The sequence below is a fragment of the Erythrolamprus reginae genome, chromosome 3 (assembly GCF_031021105.1).
Source record: "Erythrolamprus reginae isolate rEryReg1 chromosome 3, rEryReg1.hap1, whole genome shotgun sequence".
In the NCBI taxonomy this organism is placed as follows: Eukaryota; Metazoa; Chordata; class Lepidosauria; order Squamata; family Dipsadidae; genus Erythrolamprus; species Erythrolamprus reginae.
In genome coordinates, this window is record NC_091952.1 from 146,350,415 (window position 1) to 146,367,798 (window position 17,384).

A 17,384-nucleotide genomic window follows, 5' to 3' on the forward strand; every position below is an offset into this window, starting at 1 on the left:
TAAAATAGAGCCTTGGTGTACACCGCTACATACCTCTCTCCACGTAGATGCAGTTTCATTGAGGATTACACGTTAAGTGCGGTTGGTCAGCCAATTAAGAATCCATTTGGTGGTGATGCTGTCTAACCCACATTTTTCTACTAGTAGGTTATGGTCTACTTTATCAAATGCCTTACTGAAGTCCAAGTAAATTATAGCGATAGTATTCCTCTGGTCCACTAATTTTGTCTGGCATGATCTTTTTTTGACAAACCCATCTGGCTTTTGGTTATTACTTGTTTACTTCTAGGTGTTCACTGATCCATTGCTTGATTATCTTTTCCAGAATCTTCCATGGTATTGATGTCAGACTAATAGGTCTGTAGTTTCCTGGATCTATTCCCGCTCCTCCCCTCTTTTGAAGATAGGAATTATATCAGCTCTTTTCCAGTCTTCTGGCAGTTCCCCGGTGCTCCAGGGTCTTTGAATGAAATCTGAAATCTTGTCTGCCAGTTCCTTCAGAACCTTGGAGTGTAATCCATCTGGTCCTGGTGATTTGATAGACAGGATATACTGTCCAGGATAGACAGGTATACACTTACCATTTTCTTCCCTATTTTAACTTGTGTTCATAATCTATTTTTTGTGGTGCTGTTTTTGATAGATTGGACTATTTTTTCCCTTTGTGTAAAGACAGATGCCAAAAATTCTGTTTTCTCCCTATTGCTTGTCACCTTCTTGCCACTTTCTCCCAGCAATGAACCAATTGTTTCTTTGACTTTTTTCTTATTTCTTTGAGTTTTATTATTATCCTTATGATGGTTAAAACTGTATCGATACAACAACTGTATAATAGTTTTTGAGTAGTATGCACCTGAACTGTTAAATTACTGGCTATTCAGGAGCCAGAATTTCCTGGATTCAGCTGTTCAAAATTCCTAACACATGGCAGTAGCTGTATACACAAATAATTTGTATTTTGCTTTTTTTCAGCTTTCAGGAAGCCTACTTCTTTTACTCTTTATGAAATAGGTATTCTACCCTTAAAAGTGATACACCCAATAACATCAGCAAGTGGATAAAATCTGTTAGGATTCACCTCTCCTTGAAGAAAAAGATAAGTGACTAGTGGTGAATGAGATGAGTATGGCTGTTCTTGGCTACTTCAACCTGAATACCTCTCCCATTTTGGGCCCTACTCAGTTTCATATGCAGTTATTCTCCTAAGAAGGGATAGAGAAACACTAAGTTGGTGGCCAATCAGAATGTTGCAGTTGCATTAATCTGCTCAGTTGGCAAGAGTCTGAGTTTGTTTATGTGCCTTTGCTGGTTAAATACAAATATAAAACATCAAATTAATCAAATAACAGGAATAACCCTTTCCCCACTACTGCTTCCTAAAAGAGGACCAAAGATTTTGGAAATATGCTTTCGTTGTCCATACAGTATATAAATAAAGAAGAGAAAATAAAACAGTTGCTTGAGACTCAGCTCTGTTCATGATATTGATCTGTTTGTTAGGTTTTATTTTCTTTTATTCAGTTCCAGTTATAACAGCATGAATAAAGGAGGAGGGAGTACAGAGGAAGAAGCCTTGAGATACTGTTAATATAGCCAGACCGCCTATTCCATTTCTTCTACAGTGCCACAAGTTTTTCCCTCTGAGCTGTTGATCTATCAAACAGGTTAGTTCTGCTCTACCAACTGTTCTGCTTACAATTCACTACACACACAAAATCAGGACAGACCCATTTGGCAGTTAATTTATTTGTTTGTTTGTTTGTTTGTTCGTTCGTTTGTTCGTCCATTCATTCATTTAGATTTTTATGCCTCTCTTCTCTGTAGCCTCAGTGCGGCTTACAAAAATAGTTTGTAATTGAACAAACACAGTAGAAACAGAATAGACAGCTGCACTAGAAAAAGTGCAGAGAAGAGCAACCACGATGATTAGCGGACTGGAGATTAAAACATACAATGAACAGTTATGGCTACTCTGCTGAAGAGACAGACTAGTGGAGACATGATAGCAATATTTGAATGGATGCCACATTCGGCTGTTAATCCAAATCTGACTAAGATGCAGGGACTTCAACTCCCTTAATTCACCAGCCAGAATGCTTCATGTCTGAAGTCCACACTTTTTAGTTGCCAAGTTTAAAAAACACTGATTTAGATAAATCCATATACTCTTTGAATCTACAACTCAAATGTCATCAGGTTTACTCACAAAGGCCTAATTTTTCAGCCTAAACTACATAAGATAGAAGAAATATACCATTTGATATTTCAAGTGTTATGGGTGGTAAATCTTTAGGTATTTAATTATATCCCTCTTGTGCATTCTCCTTCCTCTATACTTGGCTCTTAATTCCCTTACACAGTATCATAGTTTATATATAAAAAACTGAATTTACAAGAATGGGAAGCAATAGGAAGAAAAGCAGGAAGTAATGGATTTATCACCACGTGCAACATTTTTGTATATCATATTAGAAAAAAAAATCTGAAGATATTCAGAGCCAAGGACAAACAGAACCAAAGATAGCCGCTGTTACATTCTTGGCCACAAATATACTAAGAACCCTATCAATATCATTCAAGCTTCAGCGCATCATACTGTATCTGTCTTCTGGAAATAGGGACAGGAAGAAAAATGATAATAATAGTATCTGAAATACTATTCTACTCTTTTAATAATCTGCATGTTCCATCACCCCTTCTCAGCCAATGTCTTTTTTTCCTTCTTGTTTTAGTCAGGGAGAGAAAAAATAGTTGTTGTTTTTCCCTGCAGCCCAGTGCAACTCCTTTGATAAATTCAAGCCATGTTTCTCTAGCAGTCTCTTAAGCTAGAATTCTGCCATAGGGTCTGAATACAATTTAAATAAACGAATTTCTGAAATAAATCCATCTGAGTTTGAGGCTAAAATATGAGCGAGTGTCATCAGCTCTTACCTTCCGATGTGCTCTCCTGGGGATTGCAGTGACAATATCTGTGAGAGAAGTGGATGAGGACCCGCTCCCGTTCCTGTGTTTCTCCCATAAGAGGGAAAGCTTTCAGGAAAGCTCTAAACATAGAAAGTGACTAGTAAGAAAGCAGCTAAACAAACAAGAGATTCAATATATCAAACTTTTTCAAGTTTTAAAAGTACCAAACTCTTGGGGTTCAGAGACATTCTGTGAGGATTTGAATTCTAAAGACTGTAAGTCGTCAAGTGATTTGAACTAAATAACAGCGACTGTGTAAAAGGCTTTTACTGTAGCTCTTGCTGAGATGTTTTGCTCCCAAAGGATGTTTGGTGGAATGTGCTCAGATAGTGACCATCATTCCCGAAGGGGGGGGGGGACACCCTTCACTTTTGAAAATGTCCAGGTGGCTCATACTTTTATTTTTTATTTCTTTTCATAGCAGAAAGATCCTCCATTCAAAGAATGGTCTGGTTCCCTTTCATGGCAGTCCTGGAGTCACTCAATGACAGCACTACATGGTATGGTCATTATCATTTCAAGAAACAGCAGGAAGAAGGAAGGAGGAAGCCCATATTACTGGTCTTATGTGGAAAAAATTACTGGTCTTATGTGGAAAAAATTTGTTGTAGAAAGGAATAAAAATATAAAAAATATCCCATTTTCTATTCTTCAGGAATCAGCATTAAAAGCGATCCTGCTTCTAGTACTGCAGTTGAGCTTAATGGCTAAAGGTTATTGAGCTACATCTCTTTTGTCAATTGCCTAAACCCCTCTTAAAATCAAATCAAAGTTGTATTCTAATGTAACCTGTGATAGTGAATTCTATAGCTTAATCATGTGCTGGATGAAAGCACTTACTGTAGTACCTGTGAACCAGATTGTATCTTATGAAGCTATTCACTATAACCACTAGATATCTTTCCTGATTTGTCACTGCTAATTCGCTGGTTTAGATATGAAGTAGAATTGTTTTCTTCAATATGTATCATATACGTATCTACAGTGAAATGCCAGCTATTTGAAGAGCATAGAATCAATAGAAAAAATATATATCAGAGATGTAAAAGAAATGTGTATTAATCAAACCAATGTAAGAGTTAGAAACAGGAGGGGGGGGGGGAATCAGTAGCAGTCACAGCTAAGCTCCATCCTTTTTACATTTTGCAATGCATGTAAAAAAAGGGGTGGGATTTAGATCATATGGCTGTGACTGCCCTGAAAACACTCTGATTAGAAATCTGAAATGGAAGGCATAATTTCATTTTACAAATAAGCTTATAAAATAAAACAGATAGCACTTTAAACAGAAAAAGTTTCTTTAGGAAAATGTAATTTCCAGTAAAGAAGAGGTTAAGGTAAGGTCAGAGTTTTCCCCGTAGCTTTTTTATTAGAAGTGTGCCCTCACACCCTAATCATGCCTGTGAGTTAATGGAAATTTATTTCCTTTTTGAACTCCTGCCTTTATTACTGTTTATAGGTAACTCAAGGCAGCAAACATACATAATGCACCCTCCCACTCTTATTTTCATATCTAGCGTGGGAGTAGAACTCAGAGTTTTCTGGTTCTAGGCCAGCACCTTAACCACTATACCAAACTGTTTCTCAATGGTGTCCAGATTTCTTGGATGAAAACATTGTACTAGTTTTTTATAGGAAGACATCTTCACCTTGTTATTTATTAAACATTACAAGCAAAGCAAAAGGTAAACTATGTTGGTTTGCCATCATACTCAATGGTAGAGAAGTGGCCTGAGAGAATAATATTCATGTGGATCAGACTACTCAGTGAAATCAGTATATGGTTTCTGCTCAATAAACAAACATTTCAAACTTCTTTAGCCTTTATAATACCCAACATTTTCTTTAGATATGAACAGTGCTTGTTTATAAACAACCAATGTTATCTCCTTTTCTTTTTTTACCTTTAAAATAATTAAGTTAATTTTGCAAAATTCCAGAAGCATAAAATTAATATTCAATTATCTATTAATAATCAATCAGCCCTGCTCACCTGAGTGCTTTATCCAAGGTCAACCCAGCAAAGTCGAAGAAACGGAGATATTCTTCTGCTACCATTTTGCTAAATTCGTTACTGTAATTAAAGATGACACAATCAATAATTATGGGCACACTCGTCACAAAGAATCCCGTAAATGAACATGTTTGTGAGTATACACTAGAGACCAAACTAGTGATACCTCAAATTGGGAATGGAAAAGACCAAATTTGATTGGGTTAAGAGTAGGATACTATCCTCTCATTGAAATTTTGGGGAAAAATCATTCTCATTTTTTGCTCTCAGTATGATTCTGATTTTTGTTCTCCTTTTAATGTATAAACAATAAGTTAATCCTCAAATGGAAAAATTTGGAAACAATAGACCAATACAAGATGGTATCAAAGGTTTTTTGGGTTACAACCTTTTATATAGCTTAGTTTGGAGAACCTTACACTCTACTAACTGTGTTTATTTCTAATATGTCTAGGAATAGGGGTTTTGCTTCTGCATTTATGATACATGATTGTACAAATGCATTATTCCATCATTCCATATTCTGGAAGCATTTTTTTTTACTTCCTTACTAGGAGAGCTACTTCACATATTTTTAGAAATACATTAGGGGAGTGGAATGGAGTTCTGAGGAAGGAGATATATTTATTTGTTAGTTAATTTTTTTTGCTGCCTATTTCACTATTGTGGGCACTATTTCACTACTTTTGGCAGTTTACAACAATAAAAACAGAAATAAAAATAAGTGTAAACATAATAACAGTAAATGGAACAATAGATTAAGCAATGAAAAAAATAACGATGATATAGCGAAACCAGAAGAGGGGCAGATTGGAAAACAGGGGGTGAGGGGAGAGGTGGAGTTAGCTATCAATCTAGTAGTCACCTCCAATATGGTACTCTCCTATTGGGACCCCAGGCCAACCTGGGAAGGATAGGAGGCTGGAGGCAGGTTTCACCTTGGAGGGTAGGATGTTCCAAAGTGTGAGCATCACCAGGGAAGAGAAGGGTCTTCTTCTGGACCCCAATATTCAGAGCTCATTGACTGATGGGATCCACAGTAGGCTCTCTCTGACAGCATGATATGTGATATATATGATATATGCAATTAAAAATATCATAAATTCAACGACTGTTTACATTTACCACTAAGATTTTTAGGCGTATACCAGTGCATGTCGAAGAATCCTAAGATATACATTGAAACATTTCAGTGTTGGCTGCTTTCGGCGAGGATGTTTTGGATAATCTCCCAGATCTTGTTGTTATTTCTTGTTGTGTTTACTCATAACAGAGTGAAATTTATCATGAAAATAATTACAATTATTTTACAGAACTCATTATCTATATAAGAACACATCTTAAAAGCATCTCAAATGCTAGCATTTCTGAGAAAATCAAAATGAATCAATTAGCAGTGAAGCAGAGAATATAATTCATTCCTTATCAAGCAGTGTTCTACAAATAATCAGAAATATCCCTGACACAAACAAACAGGACATTGTAAAAGATATGCAAGTTGAATACCTCATCATTACATGCTTTAGAAATCAGGAGTTGTGTAATTTTTTAGTGTTGACTAAAAAAGCCAACACAATCTTAAGCTGTATCAACAGGGGGATACACTCGAACACTAAGGAGGTATTAATACCACTCTATAATGCCCTAGTCAGACCACATCTAGAGTACTGCATTCAATTTTGGTCACCAAAAAAAGGACATTGAAACTCTAGAGAAAGTACAGAAAAGAGCCACTAAAATGATAAAAGGACTGGAAACCAAGACATACGAAGAGAGGTTGCTGAAACTGGGCATGGATAGTTTAACAAAAAGGAGGGCCAGAGGGGACATAGTAGCAGTATACAGATATTTGAGGGGTTGCCATAGAGAGGAGGGGGTCACACTATTTTCCAGGGCACCAGAGGGCCAGACCAGGAACAACGGGTGAAAACTGATCAAGGAAATACTCAACCTGGAAATAAGGAAGAACTTACTGATGGTAAGAGCAATCAACCAGTGGAACAGCCTGCCAGCAGAGGTTGTGAACGCCCCATCACTTGACACATTCAAAATAAAATTGGACTGTCATCTGGTATAGGGTTTCCTGTTTGAGCAGGGGGTTGGATTTGATGACCTGCAAGGTCCCTTTCAACTCAATCAATCAATCAATCAATCAATCAATCAATCAATCAATTCATGCTGCAATACCAAACAAATAGAAAAGGCAACCTGACATTTGATAGGCAGTCTGAGTAACGGCCGATCAGCCTTTGCAGCGGGGCCGGAGAACATGGCTACTGTCGCAGGCTGCTCGGGTGATCTCACGTGACTATGCGAGATCGCCCAGGGGGCGGTGAGTCCCATATAAGAGGGTCTGGCACACCGCCATCCCACCTTTTTTCAAACCCACATTTATATTAATGCTAGCTTAGGTAGCATTATAGCAAATGGCAGTTGCTATTTTTTTCTGCTAGTACAAATACCAGATTTTTGTTTTTGTGGATGGACAGAATGACATGCAGAAACACCAGCTTATGCAACTAAAATCCTCCAAACCAAGTAAGCCAAAAGACCCATTAGCCCAAGGGGTAAAACCTAGGAAAAAGCAAAACATTGCATTGCCAATAATTCAGCGACTTGCCACTGATTCTCTCTACTGCTGATTTCCCCACCACCCACTGTTTTACTTAAAAAAACCAACAACTTTCGAACTGACATTCCAAATTTTTGTCCATAGGACGTAAAATTACATCTAACAAAATGGATTTATACATTATAATAAAATAAAGTGGATTAGTGCCACCAGCCTTTTGGGGGGTTCTCTGCTCCTAATGTATCTGTAACATATATTTATTTATTTTAAATTCTAATACTGATAAAATATAAAATATAAAAAATTGAAACAAGACAATAGAGTTAAAACAAAAACAAGTTTTCAGGGGGGCTGAAACTGGATCACTTTCTCCTTTACTGCATTTTCTGCAAACGAGGCCAAATATGCCCTTAAGAGAATACAAAACCATTTGCTTTCTGTTCAGGGACCTAGAAATTTAAAGAAGCATATTTTAGCAAATGACATCTTCTCTGTAAAATACATGCTCTACATTATGTGGTTCTCTTTCCATAGCTTATTGTTCTTTCTTTAAAATGTACATTAAGTAAGTGTGTGTGTGTGTGTGTGTGTGTGTGTGTGTGTGTATTTGTAGGTATGCAAAATGCTAAATACATGCCATGTGGCTTTTTCTTGAAAACAATGTCATTTTTTTCAATATATTCAATCCCAGGATATACACTGGAAATGAACATTATTTTAAAGGAGAAAGGATCTCACAAGCTACAAATTGGACTAAGGGAAAGACCAATATCCAGAATCACACATATACCTTAAAACCCAAAGTCTATAAATCTCACAGCAAAGAAAGGAGGGAATGCTTGAAATACACCAGGACATGGTGCAAGCAAATGGAAGGATCCTGATGCCTCTATATCAGGGGTCCCCAAACTTTTTACACAGGGGGCCAGTTCACTGTCCCTCGGACTGTTGGAGGACCGGACTATTTAAAAAAAACTATGAACAAATCCCTATGCACACTGCATATACCTTATTTTAAAGTAAAAAATAAAATGGGAACATGCTATTTAGAGGGGGGAGAAGATCTGAAATTCATATATGTTTATGTTTTGTTTTTAATCTTCTTTTGTTAACATCTGATTGGCTATACAGGGTTTTCTTGGCTTATGAAAAATGTATAAAGAAAGAAGGAAGCACTTTGGCATAATGGTTAATAAGTTAGAAATATAATTGGTGTTGCACTTTTTGAAGGAACATTAAGGAGGAAATTTAATTAAAAGAAAATGAATGTAACTGGATGACAAAATTAGAAAAAAAACCTTTTGCAACTTTTGGGATGATTGATATTAGTTACTAACAAAATACCACATTTTATTCATGGAAAATTAGATGGTACACTGTGTTGTTTGAATGTATGTTGAGAGAAAAATTTAAAAAAATTACCCCCCCAAAAAACCAGTCCTTCCTTCCTCTGTCCCTCCATTTCGTTCTTCCTTCCTTCCTTCCTTTCTTCCTTGTTCCCTCCATTTCTCCTTCTTTCCTTCCCTCCTTCAACTTTCCCTTTTCTTTCTTTCTCTCTCTCTTTTCTCTGTGCTCTTGTCACTCACTGGCGGACCGCTGCTCTATATACTCAGAGCATGGAAAACAAAAGAATGGAAAGCCTTGGTACAGGAACTGGGTGAGGGGAAGCAAATATGACATTTTTGGTGTTATGGAAAGTTGATAAGAGGACTCATGATTGGAATATAGTACTGAAAAAGAACCATTTGGATTAATTCAATATAAAAGAAAAAGAACCAGAAAAACTAGAAAGAGATGAGTTTTATATCTATCTTAATAGCACAGGAAATAACCCCATTAGCAATGACCTGCACAGAGGGATTGAGGTAATATTTTTATAAAGAAATGATAAATGATGAAAATCAATTTTTCATAATTTATTCCAAAAGCTTAAATTAGAATTTATTGAAGGCTTTTTCTGCATCCTGCAACCCAATACATCTGTTTCACGACTATTAGAATGCAATTTTAAAATTTACCAATAATCTGATATCAGAACTGTGACAAATGATAAGGCCAGATAGCAAAGTATGAATTACTGAATATAATACTTCTTATAATCTTCAGGCCAAACAGTAAGGATACATTATATATATCTAACAGTATAGGAAAGAAATTCTTAGATTGTTCATACTTTTCAATGGGGATCCTGTCTAACCAGGGAGGTTTTTTTTAACCAGATTATTCTGCCAATTCTATCAAGTATCCTGTGCAGTATTAGTGTCCAGCTAAATCTCTTGAATGTGTATGCAACATTTTCAGAAGATTAATTCCATATTAAAAATGTATCATCCAGGGGTGGGTTCCACTTACCTTCGTCAACGGTTTGCATTGCAATGTTTCGTGTGCGTGCGCATGTCCCTTTGTGCAATTCTACTTTTGCGCATGCTCAGTAGCTATAATCAACCCGAAACACAGCTGAGGAGCTGATCAGCTGTGCTTTGGGCGAAGAAATAAAGGTAAGTATAAACCCAGGGATGGATGGGAGGGCCCTTTTTCAAGCAGCAGCAGAGGAAACAAATTCAGAAACAAATTCCAAAAAAACCCAAAAAAACGATGAGAGCGCTCACAGACCATCAGCGACCAAACCAGATCTGTGATGTCATCGAGACATCACCAGCAGGTCACTACCGGCTTGGGCGATCCGGTCCAAAATGGGAGGAACCCACCCCTGTAGTTTCATCTACTGAATTGACACCTTTGCATTATTATTGGTAGAATATAAATGTGACTATACAGAGAATGAGTTATTGCAGCAGTCTTCAACCTTGGCGACTTTAAGACTTGTGGACATCAACTGCCAGCATAACTGACTGGGGAATTCTGGGAGTTGTAATCTGCAGGTCTTAAAGATGCCAAGGTTAGAGGCCCTGAGTTGTTATATAGTTACTGTGGGTTCTTTCCTTGGAATCACTTATTACAAACATGCTGTTTTGATTCAGTTGTTTCAAGCAAAAAGTGAGTGACTCACAAGCTGTTCCTCAGTCCGAATATAGCTATGTAATATGTGAAGGAATAGACCATATTCAAAGTACATAGTTGATCCAGCTCTAATTTTACACCCCTAAAGGCACAATACAATTACAAGATACAATTTATAGTATAAACATTCAAGAGACATCAGTCTTTAATTCAAATGTTTTTTTTTAAATGTAAATATCTATTACTGACGTATTAAAATATTACTTCTCCAGGGTTGTCTGCAGGGATGGAACAATAACATGTCAAGATGGCATTCATAGCATTACATAGATATACAAAGGGATAAGGCTTCAATCCCATGGTTGATTGCCATCTTGACTTCTTTGACCTCTCTTGCCTCATAACCTGAATTTTCTTTCTTGAAATTGGTGATATTATTACTGAAGTACTGTCAGAAATCATAATTGAATCAATGTACTGTAATACTTTTTAACTAGACTAACTATGGACTAAAAATTAATAATCCTGATGTAATTGCATACTGTACAGCAGAGGTCCCCAACCTTTTTTGCACCAGGGACCGGCTTTAAGCTAGACCAGTTTTCCATGGCCCGGTGGGGGGGGGGGGCGAGCTAGCTGTCAGCGGTGCCGTAAAAGGGGCGATCAAGAGAGGAATGGGTGAATGAATGGACGGAGGGTGGGAAGGAAGGAAGGAAAGAGGGAAGGGACAGGAACAGAAGAAGGGTGCAAAGAAGCAAGGAAAGGTGTGAAAGGGGAGAGTAAGAGAGGAAGGAGTGAAAGAAGGGAATGAGGGAGGAAAGAAGGGAGGAAGGAAAAGGAAAGCAAGAAATGGAGGGGGGAAAGGAAGGAAGGAAAGAAAGAAAGAAAGGGGGAAGGGACAGGAACAGAGGAAGGAAGCAAGGAAACTTATGAAAGGGGAGAGTAAGAGAGGAAGGACTGAAGGGAGGGAGGGAAGAAGGTAGGAAGGAGAAAGAAAAGAAGAAATAGAGGAAGGGAAGGTAAAAGAGAGAAAGAAAAAGAGCAAGAAAGAAAGCAAGAAAGAGAAAGAAAGAAAGAAAGAAAGAAAGGCAACTTCAAAGAAAGGCTCACTGAGCATCTCTCTCTCTCTTTTTCTATCCCTCTTTCTTTCTTTCTCTTCCTTTCTCTCTCTCCTCTTCCTTTATCTCCTCCCTCTCTCTCCCTCTCTCTTTCTCTCCCCCCTCTCTCCCCCTTTCCCTCTCTCTTTCTCTCTCTCCCTCTCTTGCTATCTCTCCCCCTTTCCCTCTCTCTTTCTCTCTCTCCCTCTCTTGCTATCTCTCCCCCTCTCCCTCTCTCTTTCTCCCTCTCCCTCTCTTTCTCTCCCTCCCCCTCTTTCTCTCTCTTCTTCTCACTTTCTCTCTTGTTTTTTTTCTGTCTCTTTTGCTTTCTCTCTCTCTCACTCTTTTTCTCTTGTTTTCTTTCTCACGCTCTTTCTCTCTCTTGTTCTCTCTCTCTTGCTATCTCTTTCTCTCTCCCCCTTTCTCTCACTCTCTCTTTCTCACTTTCTCTATCTTGCTGTCTGTTGCTCTCACTCACTCTCGTTCTCTCTCCGTTCTTCTCAGCGGTGACGCGCACACGCCCTGCCTGTCTCACCTTTGCTGAGAGCACTTTCGTCCCGGGCTCTCAGCAAGGGGGTTGCAGGAGACACGGGGCAGGCGTTCTCTCAGCGGAGGCCGGCGAAGGTGATATTCAATGTCGGGGGCGCACGGGCGGTTGCGCGCGCTCCCTATCTCCCTGCTAGCCCACTCGGAATATTCAAAATAAGAAAAGCATTTGCCGGCGAAGGTTTTTCTTATTTTGAATATTCCGAGTGGGCTAGCAGGGAGATAGGGAGCGCGCGCAACCACCCGAGCGCCCCCGACATTGAATATCACCTTCGCCGGCCCCGCCTCTCCTGCAACCCCCTTGCTGAGAGCCCGGGACGAAAGTGCTCTCGGCAAAGGTGAGGCGGGCAGGGCGTGCGTTCCGGGTGCGGGAGGAGCTGCGGTGAAAGGCAGGAGGTGGCGGAGGAGCAGAGGGGGCAGATCGGGCGGGCGGTGGGCAGCGCGGAAAGGCCGAGGGGGCCCTGGCACCACGGACCGGCTGAAAAACCCCAACGGCCCGGTCCTGGTCCGCGGACCGGCGGTTGGGGACCTCTGCTGTACAGGATTTATAGGTTAAAGTTAACACTATTTATAAATTAAAGTTAAAGTTTAAAATATTGTCTCTCTATATTAACTAGGTTAAATATTTTTATATTTGCATTGAGGGCAATTTACCTCTGAATATTAACTTATTTTTTTAAATTTTCATTTCAATTGATTATGGATCCATGACTGAACATTAGTGTTGAGCGAACCCAACAAAGTTCGGGTTCGGATTCGGCACCTGAATTTTTTGAAAAGTTCGGGTTTGGCGCCCGAACCTGAACTTTTGCAGAACTTTCGAGTTCGGCACTCGGGAAACCACCAGGAAGCGGCGCCGACCAGCTGTCACCTTCCGGAACAGTTGGGGTGCTTCCCGGCACTCTCCCAAACCCGAACTTTTGGCGAACATCCAGGTTCGGCATTTGGGAGACTGCCAAGAAGTGCCCCCACTGTTTCTGAAGGTGACAGATGGGCGGCGGCGCTTCCCAGAACAGCTGTGGAGTTGTCGGCTGGTCGTGAGGTGCAAAAGGAGGTGGGGAATCCCATGAGGGAATTCCAGGGGTGGAGCTTTGACGTCACTGAGACGTCCTTCCTGGAGTCCCCGTTTCAGCCGGCCAGGAAGGATGTCTCAGTGACGTCAAAGCTCCGCCCCTGGAATCTCCTTGTGGGATTCCCCACCTCCTTTTTCACCTCCCGACTGGCCGACAGCTCCACGGCTGTTTCAGAAGGTGACAGCTGGGTGGTGGCGCTTCCTGGCGCTCTCCCGAACCCAAACCTTTGCAGAAATTCGGGTTCGGTATACCGAACCTCACAAAGTTTGGTACAAACCCGAACTTTGCAGGTTCGGTTCGTCCAACACTACTGAACATCCCAAATAGCAATTACAGTATGTGTCTTGCTTTCAAGTAAAAACGTTTTTGCAAAACAGTTACATGAAATATTTGGCTTATCTCTAGTTGAACCATAAAATTTGTTTTTTTAAACGCAGACTATCCAGCTTCCTTCATTATGAACCATGATAATATAATAGCCATTGTAAACAAATGTTATTGTGAAACTTTTCTTGATTAACATTGCCACCGTACTGGCCACAATCAAATTACCAGTTATCTGACCCATCAATTTTCTAGATAAAATGATTTTTAAAAAGAAAAAAAATACATATTTCTAACAAGATATAGACATATAACACATACACAGAGATAACATCAAACATCATCTTAGTTTGACAAAAAATATTACCATTTAACACTCCACGATGCAAGCCACACAGTCATTTAGAAAGAAAGAAGAAAATAAATAATCAGAGAGAGAACCTGTTCCTGGCTCATGGTTTCAGTTTCATTACTGCTAGATCAAGTGTACATTTCCACTTTTATCAAACTACTTGTGGGCAGTTAGTAGCCATGACTAATTTTATTTTCCATTTGTGTTGCGTTATCTTTAGCAATATCAATAGCATTTAGACTTATATACTGCTTCACGGTGCTTTACAGTCCTTTCTAAGTGGTTTACAGAGTCAGCATATTGCCAACAATAATCTGGGTCCTCATTTTATTGACTTCAGAAAGATGGAAGGCTGAGTCAACCTTGAGAAACTCCTGGAGCGAGCAGTGAATCAGCCTGCAGTACTGCAAACTAACTCTTATACCCCCATGGCTTTAACTGACATATCTATTCACAATCTATCCCAAACCATTAAGTTACCTGCAAATAGTTGCAGACAAATGCTAGAGAACAGCTGTTGACTAAGGGATCCAGGGTTGCTTTTTTTTTTTACAAAAGGTTAACAGCCAATTGATTACTAGAATGTTATCCCTCTGTTCTCACTTACTTCTTGCCCAACTGGCGGGCCACATCACAGTGCTTGAATCCTTCAAGATTGTAGAGCCTTTTAGCCAGTCTTTTAGCAGCCTCACTGTGTGCCTTGCAGCCATTGATAAGAGTGTCCATGCTTCCTTGGTCAAGTTGTTCTGTGCTGCCCATATCAGAATCTGAATCCGAAAGGCCATCTTTTATGTTGGCATCACTAGAACAGCAAAAAATAATTTTAATAAGTGGCAACCGTGCTCAATATGAAATACTTCTTTCTACTCTTCAATTAAATTAAAAGCTATCTCTTCAATTAAAAGCTATCTGATTTTTAAATCTATTGTTCTCCGATATTTTGACATTTTTTCCCATTAATGTTGTTTTTGTATTTTAGAAGTTACCTTTAAAGCTAATGTTGGACACTAATGCTGTGTTTTGTGTGAGTTTAAGAGTGGAAACAGGAATAAGACAAACTTTATAGGAGACAAACAACTCTCATTCTCATCTTTATCCCCACCACCCCTACAGTAGCACAAGTAATCCTAAAAAATGACAATATGGTGCCTTTGGGAGCTTGAGGATGGAAATAGGCACACCTTGATGATCAGAAGCCTCCAGGTCCTGCTTCCACCCTTAAAAACTCTTCTCGTAACATCACAATGAGATTGGACAGTCTCTTCTTGGAAGGTCAGGTGTCTCATCTTCAGTCTTGAAATCTGGAAACATTACTAACCAACAATGCAACTTGCCATTCTGTTCCTCAGTTAAAAGAAATGGGAGAGCTCTTCCTTCTTTTGGTCTTGCACTTATAATTGGCTGAGGGGAGGAATATAAGGGGCTGGCAGTGAATCCAAGTGAGACCAGGGGTTGGGCAGGGTTAGATAGGAGCTCCGGGAGTTGAAAGGCCAGAAGAGACATCTGGAGAAGCGATGGAGGAAGAATAAGTCTGAATCTGATAGAACACTTGTAAGAGCTTTTATTAAGACGTACAAAGTGGCGTTCAAGGCGGCAAGATGCGCGTATCATGCCGCCTTGATTGCATCAGCAGAATCTCGCCCGGCCGCTCTGTTTAGGGTGACCCGCTCCCTTCTTAACCAGGGGGGAGTTGGGGAGCCCTTGCAGAGTAGTGCCAAGGACTTTAATACATTTTTTGCTGATAAAATCGCTCAGATCCAAGCGGACCTCGACTCTGATTGGATAGCAGAGTCGACTGACAATGAGTCAGTCAAGGTGACTGGGGCCCGTACTTGTCCACCTGTCTGGGAAGAGTTTGATCTGGTGACACCTGATGAAGTGGACAAGGCCATTGGGGCTGTGAATTCCGCCACCTGCCTACTGGATCCGTGTCCCTCCTGGCTGGTCTCGGCCAGCAGGGAGGTGATGCGGAACTGGGTCCAGGAGATTATCAATGCTTCTTTGGGGAGGGGGTCCTTTCCGGCTCTGTACAAGGAGGCACTTGTGCGCCCTCTCCTCAAGAAGCCTTCCCTGGACCCAGCTGTACTTAATAACTATCGTCCAGTCTCCAACCTTCCCTTTATAGGGAAGGTTGTTGCGAAGGTGGTGACGCTCCAGCTCCAGTGGTCCTTGGAAGAAGCCAATTATCTAGGTCCTCAGCAGTCGGGTTTCAGGCCCGGTTACAAGCACGGAAACTGCTTTGGTCGGGTTGATGGATGATCTCTGGCGGGCCCGGGACAGGGGTTTATTCTCTGTCCTGGTGCTTCTCGACCTCTCAGCGGCTTTCGATACCATCGACCATGGTATCCTTCTGCGCTGGCTGGAGGGGTTGGGAGTGGGAGGCACTGTTCTTCAGTGGTTCTCCTCCTACCTCTCCGTTCGGTTGCAGTCGGTGTTAGTGGGGGGTCAGAGGTCGACCTCAAGGTCTCTCCTTTGTGGGGTGCCTCAGGGGTTGGTCCTCTCCCCCCTGCTATTTAATATCTACATGAAACTGCTGGAGGAGATCATCCAAGGGCATGGGCTGAGGTATCATCAGTACGCTGATGATACCCAGTTGTACATCTCCACTCCATGTCCAGTCAATGAAGCAGTGGAAGTGATGTGTCAGTGCCTGTAGGCTGTTGGGGCCTGGATGGGTGTCAACAGACTCAAACTCAACCCGGATAAGACGGAGTGGCTGTGGGTTGTGCCTAACAAGGACAACTCCATCTGTCCTTCCATTACCATGGGGGGGGGAGTATTGACCCCCTCAGAGAGGGTCTGCAACTTGGGCATCCTCCTCGATCCACAGCTCACATTAGAGAAATATCTTTCAGCTGTGGCGAGGGGGGCGTTTGCCCAGGTTCGCCTGGTGCACCAGTTGCGGCCCTATCTGGATCGGGACTCACTGCTCACAGTCACTCATGCCCTCATCACCTTCAGGCTCGACTATTGTAATGGGGCTACCTTTGAAGAATGTTCGGAAACTTCAGATCATGCAGAATGCAGCTGCGAGAGCAATCGTGGGCTTCTCTAAGTATGGCCATGTTACTCCAACACTCCGCAGTCTGCACTGGTTGCCGATCAGTTTCTGGTCACAATTCAAAGTGTTGGTTATGACCTATAAAGCCCTACATGGCATCAGACCAGAATATCTCCGGGACCGCCTTCTGCCGCACAAATCCCAGCGACCAGTTAGGTCCTACAGAATGGGCCTTCTCCGGGTCCCGTCGACTAAACAATGTCGTCTGGCGGGACCCAGGGGAAGAACCTTCTCTGTGGTGGCTCTGACCATCTGGAACCAGCTCTCACCAGAGATTAGGATTGCCCCCACCCTTCTTGCCTTTTGGAAACTCCTTAAAACCCACCTCTGCCATCAGGCATGGGGGAATTGAAACATCTCCCCCTTGCCCATGTAGTTTCTGTGTATGATTCGACTATGTGCTTGTTTTTTATATATTGG

General features: G+C 40.9%; 1 protein-coding gene across 2 annotated transcripts in view; it reads right to left on the reverse strand.

The window, feature by feature from the left end:
- PSD2 (pleckstrin and Sec7 domain containing 2) overlaps window positions 1–17,384 on the reverse strand; it is a 91,444-nt gene that overhangs the window by 50,358 nt on the left and 23,702 nt on the right. For both annotated transcript variants that reach the window (XR_011558658.1, XM_070746958.1), the window contains exons 4-6: window positions 14,511–14,705; window positions 4,958–5,038; window positions 2,932–3,044 (exon numbers count right to left, since the gene is read on the reverse strand). Coding sequence is in view for 1 of the 2 variants with exons in the window: in XM_070746958.1 (XP_070603059.1) it covers window positions 2,932–3,044; window positions 4,958–5,038; window positions 14,511–14,705 (389 nt within the window). In the remaining variant the exon portion in view is untranslated. The remainder of the gene's footprint in view (window positions 1–2,931; window positions 3,045–4,957; window positions 5,039–14,510; window positions 14,706–17,384) is intronic.